At 38.0% G+C, this 15,677-nt stretch overlaps 1 protein-coding gene and 1 pseudogene across 1 annotated transcript in view; one reads left to right on the forward strand and one right to left on the reverse strand.

The window, feature by feature from the left end:
• The window catches only part of LOC106870731 (endoplasmic reticulum metallopeptidase 1), a 94,358-nt gene that overhangs the window by 52,637 nt on the left and 26,044 nt on the right, over positions 1-15,677 (forward strand). The window contains exons 6-9 of the mRNA XM_014916905.2: positions 3,824-4,042; positions 6,522-6,751; positions 9,177-9,342; positions 13,270-13,460. Of these exons, the coding sequence (XP_014772391.1) occupies positions 3,824-4,042; positions 6,522-6,751; positions 9,177-9,342; positions 13,270-13,460 (806 nt within the window). The remainder of the gene's footprint in view (positions 1-3,823; positions 4,043-6,521; positions 6,752-9,176; positions 9,343-13,269; positions 13,461-15,677) is intronic.
• On the reverse strand, positions 14,633-14,751 carry LOC128247749 (5S ribosomal RNA; annotated as a pseudogene).

Consider the following 15,677-nt stretch of genomic DNA (forward strand, 5'->3'; position numbering starts at 1 on the left):
TTCTAAAGGTCCCAGTCACTAGTCATTGCCTCGGTGAGGCCTAAAGTTCGAAGGTCATGCTTCACCACCTCATCCCAGGTCTTCCTGGGTCTACCTCTTCCACAGGTTCCCCCAACCGCTAGGGTGTGGCACTTTTTCACACAGCTATCCTCATCCATTCTTGGACTTTGGTGATATGTTTCCAGCACTCCTTCTTGCTTTGTTGGGGTTGCCAATGTTCGTGGTCTTCTGAAACGCTTCTCGTGGACATTCTGAACAGTTCCATCAGCTTCAAACTCCTCTCTAATTTGAGTGATGGTAAGTTGCATTGGTGGATCTGTTTGAAACTCCCTCCTAAACTGTCTTTGCCCTTCAACTGCGTTTTCACACTTCCAGTAGCATTTTAAGGTGAATTTTCTTTGTTCAAAGCTTATTCTGACTGCCATCATTAATTCCAATGGGTTTCATCTTGAAAGAAAAATCATCACTTGAGTTATCAGCTGCTAAAGTGTGTATACATTTTTTGGGGACACCCTGTATATATATATATATATATATATCCCTCTATCATACTTTAGCCTCAATACCTGGCATAAAGCCACCTCACCTTCTACTACAACCCCACTCAGTTAAGAAGGTCTCCTTTTTCTTGTCTTACAAGTTTCTTGGCAACCTCGCTAACACGGGTGTTGCAAAAAACACACACACATATATTTTGATCCAGAATGTAGAGAACCAGAGATGGTTGGATACCTTTCCTAATGTGAGTCACTTTACAGACTGAACCGGATGCTTTTTTTTGCAACACCAGTATTAGCGATGTTGTCCAGTAACTTGCAAGACATGGAAAAGGAGCTCTTTGTAACTGAGTGGGATTGTAGTAGATGGGGAGGTGGCTTTGTGCCAGGTGTTGAGGCTAAAGTATGATAGAGGGATAGGCGTGAGTGACTTGCTATGGAATATAAATGTATATATTTATTGATCATTATATGTGCATGGTATGTAGTTATGAGCTACTTCTGGTTTCATACATTAGAGACTCATAAAATGATATTTATGTACATAAAACAATATTTCAAATGATATTTACGTACATTAAACAATATTTCAAATGTACATTATGTACATTAAATGATATTTATCTCTCACCAGTTGGAGTACTTTTTTTTCTTGATCTTACCTAAACAGGAAAGGAAACTATAAATATATATATATATGTATGTATGTATATATATATATATATATATATATATATATATATATATATATATATATATATATATATATATATATATATCAAAACAAAGAGGAATTGTTAATGGATTAGTAATTCAGGTGAAATACTTCCTAAGCTCTCTGCAGATAAAATTACACCAGGCTAACAAAAAGTCTTCTGATCACTATTAAACTATGTAATTCAAAATTACTGAAATTACATAAAAATATATTGAAATACTAAAGAGTAAATTTATTCAATAAAATTGCCATTGGCTTCAACCATGGCCTCCAGATGATTTCGGAATCTCCTGCAACTCTTCTGAACAGTCTCTTTGTTTAAGTTGGTGAATGCTGCCATAATCCTTGCCTTCAGTTCACCTTTGGTGTTACAAGGAGTTCTGTTGGTCACTCGCTCAACTGCGTCCCACACATAATGATCAAGGGGGTTGCAGTCTGGGGAGTTAGGTGGCCAGATGTTAGGAGTGATGTGGTCTCAAAAATTGTCAGACAGCCATGACTGGGTTCTCCTGCTTGTGTGGCATGGTGCAGAGTCCTGTTGCCAAAACAGGGTCTTTCAGCAGCCACCCTCTTGACCCAGGCATTTGATGCAGGCCTCTGTGTTGAGTCTGAGGTCATGTGGGAAGATGAATGGAGGCATAATGTCGCCATCACTAGTGATCACTCCAAACACTATGATGTTGATCGAATGTTTGATTTTTATCACTTTTGGTACATGTCCTCAGATTGACACCTAAACACTCTGAAATGTTTGTATTGGAGCTTCTGGCATGAATGCCAAGCAGAACAGCATGTTGTTTCAAAATTTCTGGCAGAGTGAGTTGTGTCATGGTGTTGTTTTTCTCACAGATGGTGCCCAACTGATCCTATGATATTGTGTAGTCGACAGAATCAGAAACAAACACTGTGCATGCGCGAAATTGAAAATATCAAATGGCGACAATTTACCCATTGTGCCCTGTATACACACACTCACACACACACACACGTATAAACATACATATACTTACATACATACACACACACACACATTTTCATTATATACATGTGTGTGTATATATATATATGTATGTGTGTGTGTGTGTATAAATATATATACATACATACACACACACGCACACACACACACACACATATATATATATATATCATCATTTAATATCTGTTGTCCATACTTGCATGGGTTGGACGGTTTGACCAGAGCTCGTAAACTGGAAGGTTGCACCAGACTCCAGTCTCATTTGGCATGGTTTTCTATGGCTGGATGCCTTTCCTAATGCCAACCACTCTGAGAGTGCATTGGGTGCTTTTACATACCACCAGCATGGGTGCCATTTGCGTGACACCAATATCTTCCACAACAATGATTTTGCTCATCTTGATTGGTCTTCTTCTCAAGCATGACATAATGCCAAAGGTCTCAGTCATTGCCCCTGTGAGGCCCAGTGCTCAAAAGGAACTCAGCCACTTTGCCTCTGTGAGGCCCAACACTCGAAAGGTGCTCTTCATGTGCCACCGGCATGGGTACCAGTTACGTGACACCACCATTGGCCATTGTAAATATATCCAAATATTTCTTATTTATACACCTTATCTATCAATTAAATCATCATCATCATCATTTAATATCTACTTTTCCATGCTTGCATGGGTCAAATGGAGTTTATATGAGGCAGATTTCCTACAGCCGTATGTCCTTCCTGTTGCCAACCCTCATCTACTTTTAAGTCAATATTTTCCCATGGCCAGACGCATTCTTGCAGAAAACTGGAAATGAATGACACTGCTTATATGACAGTGACACTCATTTACAACTATCACATGATGTCAAGACAAGGAAACACAACCACACTCACTCACACACACACACACACATACATATTTGTATGTCTACAAAGTATCCTCAGTCTCCTGTGGAAGGACAAGGTGCCTCATACCAAAATCCTCCTGAGGACTGGGTTCTACACAATTGAGGTCTCTATCCTTTATTGTCTTCTCTATTGAGTTGGACATGTCATTCGGATGCTGAGTAACCAGCTCCCAAAGTTGATCCTCTGCAGCAAGATCAAGGCTGGAAATAGGTTGCACGGAGGTCCAAGACTTCGTTTCCATGACCATCTCGAACGGTTTCTTGTTTTATGTGGCATCCCTCCCACTCAGTCAGAGCCTGGCTGTTAATCAGAAGGCATGGAGGTCTGTATGTGATGCTGGCCTATAGTGCTTTGAAACTGGATGCTGGAGACTGCATGAAGAGACAAGGAGATGTTGTCATCCCCACCCCCGTGTATGTTGTTCGGGGTCATTTTCAGTGCCCTCAGTGCCACAGGATCTGCCTGTCTCATCTCAGTCTTGTCAGCCACATTTGCTCCCATGAGAAACAATGTGCTGGATGCAGAAGAGGATGAATGTCTTGGATTAATGTTGTCATTAGTTACAATTGGCAAAGTGAAGTAAAAATACATGTGTGTGTGTGTGTGTGTGTGTGTGTGTGTGTGTGTGTGTATATGTATGTGTATATATGTGCTTGTTTGTATGTATATATGTGTGTGTGTGTGTGTGTGTGTGTGTAAGCTAAAATATTCTCACCATTTTTGTTGTTATTTTCAAGGTGAAAATTTGAAAGACCTGTTGGAAACAATAGCCTCCACACCAAAACTAGCTGACCCAGGTGCTGATCGTCATGGCAACATGGTATTTTATGATGTGCTGGGTTTTTATATGTTTGCTTACCCTAAACGTATAGCAGCAATCCTGAACATTGTCATTGTAGTGTGCAGTCTGTTACTTATTGCTAAACGTAATCTTCACTATGGCAACAGTTCTAAAGGTGAGTGTTTCTTCTTTCCAGAAATTTATTTTATTTCAAATTATTTTGTTGTTTTTGTTATTGTTATTATTACCTCCACCTTAGTAGAGACGTAGGTGTTGCTTTCAGTCGTTTGTTTGTTTGTTTGTTTGTCTGTGGACAAGATATCTCAAGAACTACTGGATGGATTCAGATGAAACTTTCAGGAATGTTTGGCCTTGTGACTGGCACAGTCCAATTAGATATTGAGATTAATCCGGTACCGGACAAGGATTCTGGATTATTTTTCCGATTTTTTTTACTTTACATGTATATACTCTTTTACTTGTTTCAGTCATTTGACTGTGGCCATGCTGGAGCACCGCCTTTTAGTCGAGCTAATTGATCCAGGACTTATTCTATCGGCCTCTTTTTGCCGAACCGCTAAGTTATGGGGACGTAAACACACCAGCATCGGTTGTCAAGCGATGTTGCGGGGACAAACACAGACACACAAACATACGCACACACATATATATATATATATATATATATATATATATATACGACGGGCTTCTTTCAGTTTCCATCTACCAAATCCACTCACAAGGCTTTGGTCGGCCTGAGGCTATAGTAGAAGATTCTTGCCCAAGGTGCCACGCAGTGAGATTGAACCCGGAACTATGTGGTTGGTAAGCAAGCTGCTTACCACACAGCCACTCCTACGCCTATTTGTAAAGTTTCACATAGTTCTCTTGTACATGCACACACATACACATATATACTCACACATTTTCAGCATTGAACATTACCATCCCATTTCCATTGTATACACACACACAAACATACCTCTCTTTTACACACACATATACTCACACTTCAAACACCATTTACCGGCTTTTTCCCTCCTTCCCTCATTATTCATCTATCATTCCTTCCTTTCTCATTCATATGGCACTCTCTTTGCCACTTTGTTTTGTCTTTCTCATTATCATTACATTCTCTCACTCCCTCTCAGTCATGGCTATTACTCTCACTACTTCCCATTCACTGTATTAGTATTTCATCTCCTCTCTCTTCACCTCTCACTCAATATATATATATATATTTGGATTAATTTTGAGAGTGGTTGGGTTCATTTTCAGTTTTCTCATTTGTGAGAGCAGTCCAGTTTATTTCAGATATTCTCATTTTAAAAATCATCACTGTCTAATCATTGAGAAAACATTGGTGTTGCCTTGGCAGAGGTTTGCACTCTCTGAGTGCTCTTGTTATTATTATTATTAGTATTATTTTGATTTGGTTCAGGTTTGGTCTTATTCCTGGTAGGATTTATGCGAGTAGCAGGTTACTACCTGTAACCTTAGATCTCCATAAGTTTTCAACAGTCTTTCAAGTGCTCAGAACCCTTATTATTGCTGTTGTTGTTGTTGTTGTTGTTAAGCTGGAAGAATTGTTAATGCACTGGACAAAATGCTTAGCAGGAATTTCTTCTGACTTTGTTCTGCTACTAGGGTCACCTTTGTCTTTCATCTGTTTGGGGTTGATAAAATAATTACCAGTTGAGTGCAAGTGCTTTTTCCCCCTTTGTGAAATTGCAGGCCTTGTGCCAACATTTGAATACGTTATGGCCAAATGTGTTATGCTGTCATATGGTTAGTTGAAAGAAGAAGTGAAAGTGACAGAAAAGGATCGAGGGAGAAGTGTTCATGACGTGGAGTAGGGGGAAGTAATTTTTATGTGGCTAAAGAGTTAGTTGAAGGGAGAGATACGGAGAAAGAGAGTTAGAAATACAATGTTTAGCAGAGGGGTGATGCTCTGGTGATGAGGTTAAAGAAATGCAGATAGAGAGGGAGAGGGCAGTTATATAAAGAGTGAGAGGTAGATAAAGTGAGAGAAGTGCTCGGATGGCTGTGTGGTTAAGAAACTTGCTTCCCAACTACTTGGTTCTAGGTTCAGTGTCTTTTAAAAGACACTTGGGCGAATGTCTTTTACTATAGCTCTCAGCAAATCAAAGTCTTGTGAGTTGAGTGTATTTAGTAGATGGAAACTGAAAGAAGGCCATTGTATATAAATGTATGTGTGTGTGTAGTCATATATAAATATTTGTGTGTGTGTGTATGTGTGTGTGTCTGTCTGTATGTATGTATGTATGTAAGTGCGTGTTTGTGTGAGAGTTGGTGTTTCCTTGTCTTGTCATCAAATTGTTGTTGTAAATAAGCATCATCATCATACAAGCAGTGTCTTTCATATCCAAACTTCAGTGAAAACATGTCCAGCCATGGGGGAAGTATTACCTTTCCTGGAAACGGGTAGAGGTTGTAACAGGAAGGGCACCTGGCTGTAGAAAATCTGCCTCAACAAATTCCGTCTGAACCATGCAAGCATAGAAAAGTAGATGCCAAAAGTGATGATGGTGACAATGAAATGTAACCCACTTTGTCATCACTTCAAACACTACATCCTTTCTTTTTTTTGCTTTTCTTTATTTTTACTTTTTTCTATTTTTACTTTTTTTTAGGTAAATCATCATGGAAGTCTTTGTTAAAGTTATTTGTGGCAGTTTTGGGACTATTTGTTATGTGGATCTCTATAGTGGCCACCATGCTGGCATCTGCTTTTGTGCTTGACAAATCTGAACATGCCATGTCTTGGTACAACCATTCCACCAACATCATCTGGGTGTTTGTTATTCCGGCTTTAATGGTGGCGCTGTTTGTATTGCTTTGTACAAAGCACTTTCTCTATAAAGTAAGCAAAGTTATTCTACTATATTCTTTTATGTAATTATTGATTTGTTTTATTTTATTTGCTTTGAGACGGCGACCTGTTCACTGACAAAATTCCGTGCTGCATCTCAAATGGCTTATAAACACCTTCCATGCTGCAATTGTTGATTTTATTTGTTTTTGTATATCTTTTGTATTGATGTGTCAATGTATCTTTACGTTAGTGTCCTCAAGGCTCTGCAGTAAGGATAGCTCCATTAGATTTGCTGAATTTATAATTGAATTCCAGGTTATTGTTATTAAGGCTGCAGCTGGCAGAATCATCAGCATGCTGGGCAAAATTCTGAGTGGCATTTCGTCTGACTTTATGTTCTGAGTTCAGATGCCATCGGGTTCGACATTACCTTTCATCCTTTTGAGGGTTCATAAAATAAGTACCAGTTGAGCCCTGGCATTGATGTATTTGATTTCCCCCTCTCTGGAACTTGCTGGTCTTGTGCCAATATCTGAAACCAATAATATGATAATAATAGTGGTAGTGATTTCACTTAATGTTTAAAAGGAAGGTAGTGAGTTGGCAGAATTATTAGCACACCAGGCAAAATGCTTAGCATTGTCTGTCTCTATGTTCTGAGTTCAAGTTCTGCTGTAGTTGACTCTGTCATCCTTTTGAAGTCAATAAAATAAATACCAGTTGAGTACTGGTGTTGATGTAATCAACTTGGCCCTTGTCCTGAAATTACTAGCCTTATGCCAAAATTTGAAATCATCATCATCGTCATCATCATTATTATTATTATTATTAAGGTGGCAAGCTAGCAGAATTGTTAGCATGCTGGACGAAATGCTTAGCGGTATTTCACCTGTCGCTATGTTCTGAATTCAAATTCCGCTGAGATCGACTTTGCCTTTCATCCTTTCAGGGGCAATAAATTAAATACCAGTGAAACACTGAGGTTGATGTAAGGCAATGAGTTAGTAGGATCATTTGCGTGTTGGAGAAAATGCTTGGCAGCATTTCTTTTAGCTCTTTACGTTTTGAGCTCAAATCCTGCCAAGGTCAGCTTTGTCTGTCATCCCTTTGGAGATCAATAAAATAAAGTACCAGTCAAGTACTGGCGTTGATGTAATCAACTTCTCCTCAACATTACTAGCTTTGTGTCCATAGAAAGAATTACTATCTTATCATTAATAAGTGGTTGGCGTTAGGAAGAACATCTAGCCATAGAAACCATGCCACAACAGACAGTTGGTATCTGGACAGTTCCCTGCTAGCCAGCTCCATGTCAAACCATCCAACCCATGCTAGCATGGAAAGCGGATGTTAAGCGATGATGATGATGATTATTAATAGATGCAGGTACAGCTCTATGATTAAGAAGTATGCTTCCTGTTCACGTGGCTTTGCATTGCACCCTACAGTGTGACACCTTTGGAAAGCATCTTCTGCTATTTCTCCAGGCTGACTAAAGCCTTTATCATTGTCATCATCATCATCATATAATGTCTGTTTTCCTTGCTAGCATGGGTTGGATGGTTTAACCAGAGCTGACAAGCAGGAGAGCTGTACCAGGTTCCAGTCTGATTTGACTTGGTTTCTATTGTTGTATGCCCTTCCATTTTACAGTGTTCTGAGTGCTTTTTACATGGCACCTGCATGGTTGCTTTTACGTGGCACTGGTATGAGAGCTTTTTATGTAAATATAAATATACACAAAGGGTTTATATATATGTGTGTGTGTACCTCTTTGTTTTGACATTGTGTGATAGTTCTAAAAAGTGTCACCTCATACAAGTTGTGTCACTTGTTTCTGGTCTTTTCATTCTTGGAAACTGGTGAGAGTTGGTGACACAGAGGACATTGAGCTGTAGGAAATCTGCCTCAGTGAATTCTGTCTGAACCAAAAAAACATGGAAAAGTGAACATGAAAATGATAATTATTTTATTGTTGTTATTCACAATAATAATGATTTTTAACATCTGCATGAGGCCACAAATATTTTTGGAAGCAACACAGTTGGTTAAACGGACCTCAGTACTCGACCGGTACTCTATTTTATTGATACCCTGATTTCCTCTTAAGCATGATAGGTAAAGTTGACCATGGTGGAATTGGAAAACAACTTTGCCTTTCATCCTCTAAAATAAACTATCAGCCTCAGTCAAATACTGGAGTCAATATGATCACACTGAGCTCATGTTCTGACCACGAGGACATATTACCTTGCTTGGAAATAGGTGAGAGTTAGTGATGGCAAAGGCATCTGGCCATAGAAAATCTCCATCAATAAATTTGTTCTGATCCATGCAAGCATGGAAAAGTGGACATTAAAATGATGATGATGATGATGGTAATGACTTCCCTTCTGTTCTTTATGTTAAGACTTTCTGATTGGCACCAACAAATATATTTCACTTTCTCACTCTCTCTCTCTCTCTCCCCCAGAATGAAAGCCTCTTCACCTTGGAACAGTTATACTATGATGCCAACGTTGTGATATGGTCCAGTCTATTGGCATTACTTACCTACTACAATGTTGGTTCAGCTTATCTTCTCTCAGCTTGGTTGCTGTTCTCACTTCTCTTTAGACTGTTCAGACCCTACATCAAAGGTGAGTCACCCTAATTTCTTACCAAATTAATGCTTTAAACTTCTTCAATATTTCCCCATACATTTTGGAGCTAAAAACCATATATTAAAAACAGGCACTGTTACACTTTGATAAAGTCATATTGGCCGTTTATTGAACACAGGCACTGTTTAATTTTCTTGTTTATTCTTTGATAATGTACCTATAACCTTTTCACTAATACTTCAATACCTCCTTGGTAAATTACTGAGTGGATGTGTTCAGTGATGGTGACCAGTACTATTGGTCCGAAGTTGTCAGGAGGTTGTCAAAGAAGTCTGTGTGTGTGTGTGTGTGTGTGTGTGTGTGGTCATTTTTAAATGTATGCATATGAGCAGTGGATGGCAAAATCAGTGGAATGGTGGGCAAAATCTTGTGTGGTATTTGATTTCATCTTCTTGTTTTAAGTTCAGATCCTATCCAAGTTGTCTTTGCCTTTCATCCTTCTGAAGTTGAGAAAATAAGTACTTGTCTAATAGTACGAGGGTCCAGCAATTAAAAACTAGTAAAATTAAAAATAAGAAGAATACGTAAATGAGGTTAAGTTGATAAACTACTGACTATACAATCATGAGATTAATGCCTGCTATAAACACTGTGAGGTATAGGCTAAGTACCTAAGTTCATTTCCTTAGTTCTGCCTTGCTGAAAAATTAATGTGACACCACATCACACCATGCCACACTGATACACTGTAACACACTATACCATATCCCATCATATCACATTACACTATATCACTCTGAATCACACTTGACAATACCACACCACTTCCCACCACACTACGTACACTGCATTATATCACACCACATGCACCATAAGTCATCAAAAGTATCCTCATCTAGCTTGAAATAATATTGAAATTTTCCTCATATCTCACATTACAGTATTGTAAAAAGGTGTAACATACATTGGATAATATAATCCATGATAAACTGTTTGAAAAATAAATGGGGTACTCATGGCTGGTACACTTTTTTTTTTACATGTCTGCTTGATGAAGGCTGGCTTGGGAGCTAACAATGCAACATAGATCACACCATACTACATTACTGTGGAACCTAACACTTGTGTGTTTTTGAATTCTGTATAATTGATTTGTAAATTAACCTTATTAAAGGACTGTTTTCACTATTTTTTCTATACTGTTTATTGTTAAGAGGAATAAAAGAATTTTCATTTTATTTCATGTGAGCATTTGAAAGTAATTTTTAATGAGAGAAAAAAAATCTTTGACAAAAGAAATATAATCAACATTGAAACAATGATAACCATAGTGTTTAATTTAACAAAACAGTGTTAATTAATCATGAAACATTAATTTATGGTGAAACATGCTTAATTAATAATGAAACATGTTTAATTATCAAGGAAACAAAATGATCATCAAAGAAACAGTGTTTTATTAACAACAAAATGTAAAGCTTATTAACAATGAACCATGTTTAATTAATGATGAAATATAACCTTTAATTAGCGATGAACATAATGTTTAATGAATAGTAAAACATTGATTTATTAATGTTTTGCTATTAACATTAATTTTTGATGAAATATAATGTTTAATTTACAGTGACCCACATTGTTTGATGACAATGAAGCGTAACATCTGTAACGACCGTGCGACCAGGAGAAGTGACAAGGAATTGCTCCTTTAGCACATCGCACGGTCGATACAAATAAAAATATGAAAAGAGGATAAATGAGTATAAGTGCCAAAAAGGAAAAGAGAGACACAACTGGTAGAAGGTCTAAGAAAAGGTTTTATTGATATGTCAACTTGTATGTCTGTGTGTGTGAGTGCGACATATAAACATAATGATAGACAGGCCGTCATGTAAACAAAGTGTATGTGTATACAAACATGTATGTATGTGTGTGCGAGAAATATAGAGCATAGAAAAGAGTCTATAAGGACGTTGAGAAAAAGTCCAAACACAAGGATGGTAAATACCAGTGGTTGAGGTGTTGTAACAAGAAGTTGTGGTGGCAATGCAGAGCCGAGGAGAGATACTGTCACACAAGAAGTTGAGGCTTCAATGCTGCGGCCGGTTATTTGGTACAGGAGTCCTCGCAGGTTGTATTCGCTGTTAACCATGGTGAAGCATTTCACAAACAGCGTGGAGAATAGCTGTGCGAGTGTTGCTGGTTGGTGTGTACATAGAGAAGTTAGTGTAGATGCTAAGAAGCTGGAGGCGATGTAGATGGAGGTTGCTGTTGTCATCGCTGGAACTGGCTGTGTGCTCTGTGGTCAGCAGCTAGACCTCAGAAGGTCTGGAGCCGAGAAGGCTGACAAAACTGTGACGGTGAAAAGCTAGCTATTTATAATATCCTATCGGCTCAAACTGGGGTTCAGAAAACTGTCTCACGCAACATTATCTGAAGGCTGCAATTGGTTGGGTTGCATCTTGGCGCACAATAGAACAGGAGACAAAATGCACCAATACCATCCAATCAGAGTGGTGGACACAACAGGGTCCAAAAGTGCGGCCGAAGGCTAGCTGTTATCCACTACGTCTGCATCCATGTATATATATAACAGAGAGAGAGAGAGAGAGAAAAGTACGCTACACATCTAATTAATGAGGAAACATAAATAATAACAAAATGTAATGTTTAATTAAGGAGAAAACATAATAATGCCAATAAAAAAGTATAGCTACACCATGTAATTATAATAGTAATGGTATGTGACCCTTATGAGTTTTTGTGGGAGCAATGAGAACTAGAGTACAATTTAGATGTATCTTGAGTATCTCCAGAATGTCTGTTTGACGGTACTTAATCCTTCTCAAGATGTATATTCTCACATTAGGAGTTTGACTGAGCACTTGCAAGTTAATGAAACAGGTGTTAATTTCATGCAATTTCTGTTGCTCACAAGGTTGATCTGCACCATACCATGATATCTATTTATATGAGAGTTTAATAGAAAATTGGATATGTTGAATTGTTGTGTGAAGTGTAGAGTCTAATTATTTTGGCCTGTGTTCTTCATTTCCGTGAAGAACAAAGAAAAATGTTGGTGTGTTACTTGAGTTGTAGGATCTATGATTGGACTCACCAAATCTGTCCTAATGTATGATTCAGAAAGCCAGTGAGTGGTGAAAGAAAACATGATCAATGCTTTCCACCATAGGTATCTGAAGAAAATTTCCTGCAGTTTCCAACAAATATCAAATGAAAACTGGTTGCAATATTGTGGTCCTTGAAATAGAACTCCAGTGACTCAGATGGATAAACCATACTTTCAGAATGGATCAAGACATATACCAAAGGTAGCATTGAAATGGGTACTTCTTGGGAAATGAAAGCCTGGATTATCCAAAAATACCTGGTGTAGAACAGCTGAAGATCAACTGAAAGAAATGCATCTTATAAGAAGTGAAGGACAGAGTATTGCTAAATGGAGCTGAATTATCTAAGCCTTATGCTTGAGAAGAGGATTTTATAAATGAATAATTAACATATTTACAACCCACTTTTTCTGTTACCTTCATTTTCTGATGAAAGGCAAGGCCCAGAACATTAGATTCTACACTCTTCATGACAATTGGATTTAACCAGTTTTCCTACTGGCTACTTATTGCTGACACATTGGCTCAAGTGAAGTTAAACTATTGACTGTACAGGTCATCACCAGTTTTCCTGAATCCAGATCTGATCCTACCATAATTATCTGTAATGTAGAGTGGACAGGCACTGAAAGTTAATTACTGTTGACAATAAATTTGACTGGTGGTTAACTTAGTCAGCTACAATTATCTAAATCTGTGTCTATATGTCTTATGTGTTTGTTTTCTATAACTGTCCTGATTATCTCCTTGCTGTATAATATGTTATATGTTATTTCTGTTGACCATTGTCACAGACATCTTCATACATTGACAAAACTGTTGCATCTTTCAGGTCATATACTGCGTCTGTTGGCTGGTCACTTCGTAGCACTCTGTCTGCCCACTCTCTTGACACTCTACATGTCTCATCTATCACTACTGTTCTTTCTTCCCATTATGGGTCGTGTTGGCTCCTTCATTGTTCCTGATGCTGCTGTTGGTGTCATGATTGCTCTCCCCATCATTGTTATCTCTGGATTCAGTGTAAGTTCATCTTCTTTCTATAGGAAACTATCTTTATTCTTTCTATTCATCATTGATCTCTGACCTTTTTCCTTTATATTTTTGGTTTCATTTTATTTTTCATTGGGAAATATAATGGGTCAAATATCTGATATCAACTAATTATTCAATTCAGATTCTACCTTTCATTTTGCCCCTGGGTAACGCACTCAGTGCTACTTGCCAATCTAAAAAAAAAAAAAAAACATAATTTTTTTGAAGTTTATTTATTCTTTGCTGTTTGATCAGCATTTATTTGGAAGAATTAATCAGTTCTTTCACATGAATTTGGGTTCAAAAGTGGCTGGTGTCTAAGTCAAAACCAATTTGAACCAGTGTATATGCCTTTTATATAGTTAGATTAGGGATTGATGCAAGGTTTGTTTTGGTAATTATACCAGTCTTCGGTTGCTCTTTACTGTAAATATGTCTGATGAAGTAAGGGTCAAATTAATGGCAACACAAATGAAGGTGTGTGGAGAATGACATATATCGCCTAATGACAAGGTGTACTTGTGCAGATAGAACACCACAATACTAGACTTGTGCAAGGTAAAGGAAACTATTATATATTAATAACATGTAACAGTCAAACAGGTTTATCCTCTTCTTTAAGCTTTTCTAAATACTTATATTGATCAATAATGTGTGTGTGACTCATCCAATATATGATTAAGGAGAGGTCAAGTTGAGTTTAAGGTTCCTAATTAAGTTGGTGATCGTTATCCTGTGGGCTATTTGGTCAGGGTATTTTGCCAAAACTTTTGTTTTAAATTTCAAAAGTTATGGATCTCTGTAAATATATATATATATATAAAGAGTAATAGTCCCCTTTGGTCAGGAATGACCATGGGATTGCACCTAGAAAGTTCCTCTCCAAGGCACAAGTCTGGGCATGGTTGTTTATGGAATACCAGCAGTTGCCCACACATACCATCCTCCCCTCTCCATGCCACTGATGTTATCCAAGGGAAAGGCAAAGGCCGATACAGCTTGGCACCAGTGATGTTGCAACTCATTTCTACAGCTGAGTAAACTGCAGCAATGTGAAATAATGTGTCTTTGATTCCAGTCTGGGAATCAAACTCACTACTTCATGATTGTGAGCCTGATACCCTAACCACTGAGCCATGTGCCTTCACAAAAGTGTGAGATGCTTACAGCACTTAGGTTTCCCAAGCAGTCACCCACTTAAGTACTAACTAGGTTTGGTATTGCTTAACTTTGGTGATCGAACAAGAACTGGCGTATTCAATGTGATAAGGCTATAAGCATATACATATATATATATGTATGTATCTGTGCACAACTTTTTTTTTTTCCAATTATTTTCTGATTCTTAGCTTATAATTAATATAAAGATAGCATGATTTATCGCCCCAGTATTCCATAAGTAAATACCCAGAGCAATCTTTATAGAAACCACCTAATAAGTAAATAATTAAGTACAGGTATGAATATTAAACTAATTCTATGTAATCTTCCCTTTCTAATGTTGAAAATTGGTATATATACACATTTTATCTATTCTGGTTTTAATATCATTTTTAGTAATCTTAAATGTTATCTTTCTACAACATAATATTGTTTATATACAATCATCCATACAATCATCCATAGTACACCATGTCTGCCCCTTTAACTAGTAATTAACATCTTGATTTGGGGTCTTCCCTAACCCAACCTCCTTTATAGACAGTTACTTATACAAATCTTAAAATCCTGACGATATTTATGACCATACCCAACTATAAACTGTCAACTCACTCCTGCCCTCCATTCTAAACAGGCACTGTCCTCTAGCCTTAGAGGACAGTACCTGTTTAGAATGACCCTAATAAACTTCATACAGTTCACAAACATCGGCAACCCCCACAAAGCAAGAAGGAGTGCTGGAAACGTATCACCAAAGTCCAAGAATGGATGAGGATAGCTGTGTCAAAAAGTGCCACACCCTAGCGGTTGAGGGAACCTGTGGAAGAGGTAGACCCAGGAAGACCTGGGATGAGGTGGTGAAGCACGACCTTCGAACATTAGGCCTCACCGAGGCAATGACTAGTGACCAAGACCTTTGGAAATATGCTGTGTGTGAGAAGACCCAGCTAGGCAAGTGAGACCATAATCCAAGGCCTCTGCCAGAGGTGTAGCCAGCCCACTTATGCGTACCTTTCCTTCATTGGACACTAAACTCGGCTTGCG

The sequence above is a fragment of the Octopus bimaculoides genome, chromosome 4 (assembly GCF_001194135.2).
Source record: "Octopus bimaculoides isolate UCB-OBI-ISO-001 chromosome 4, ASM119413v2, whole genome shotgun sequence".
In the NCBI taxonomy this organism is placed as follows: Eukaryota; Metazoa; Mollusca; class Cephalopoda; order Octopoda; family Octopodidae; genus Octopus; species Octopus bimaculoides.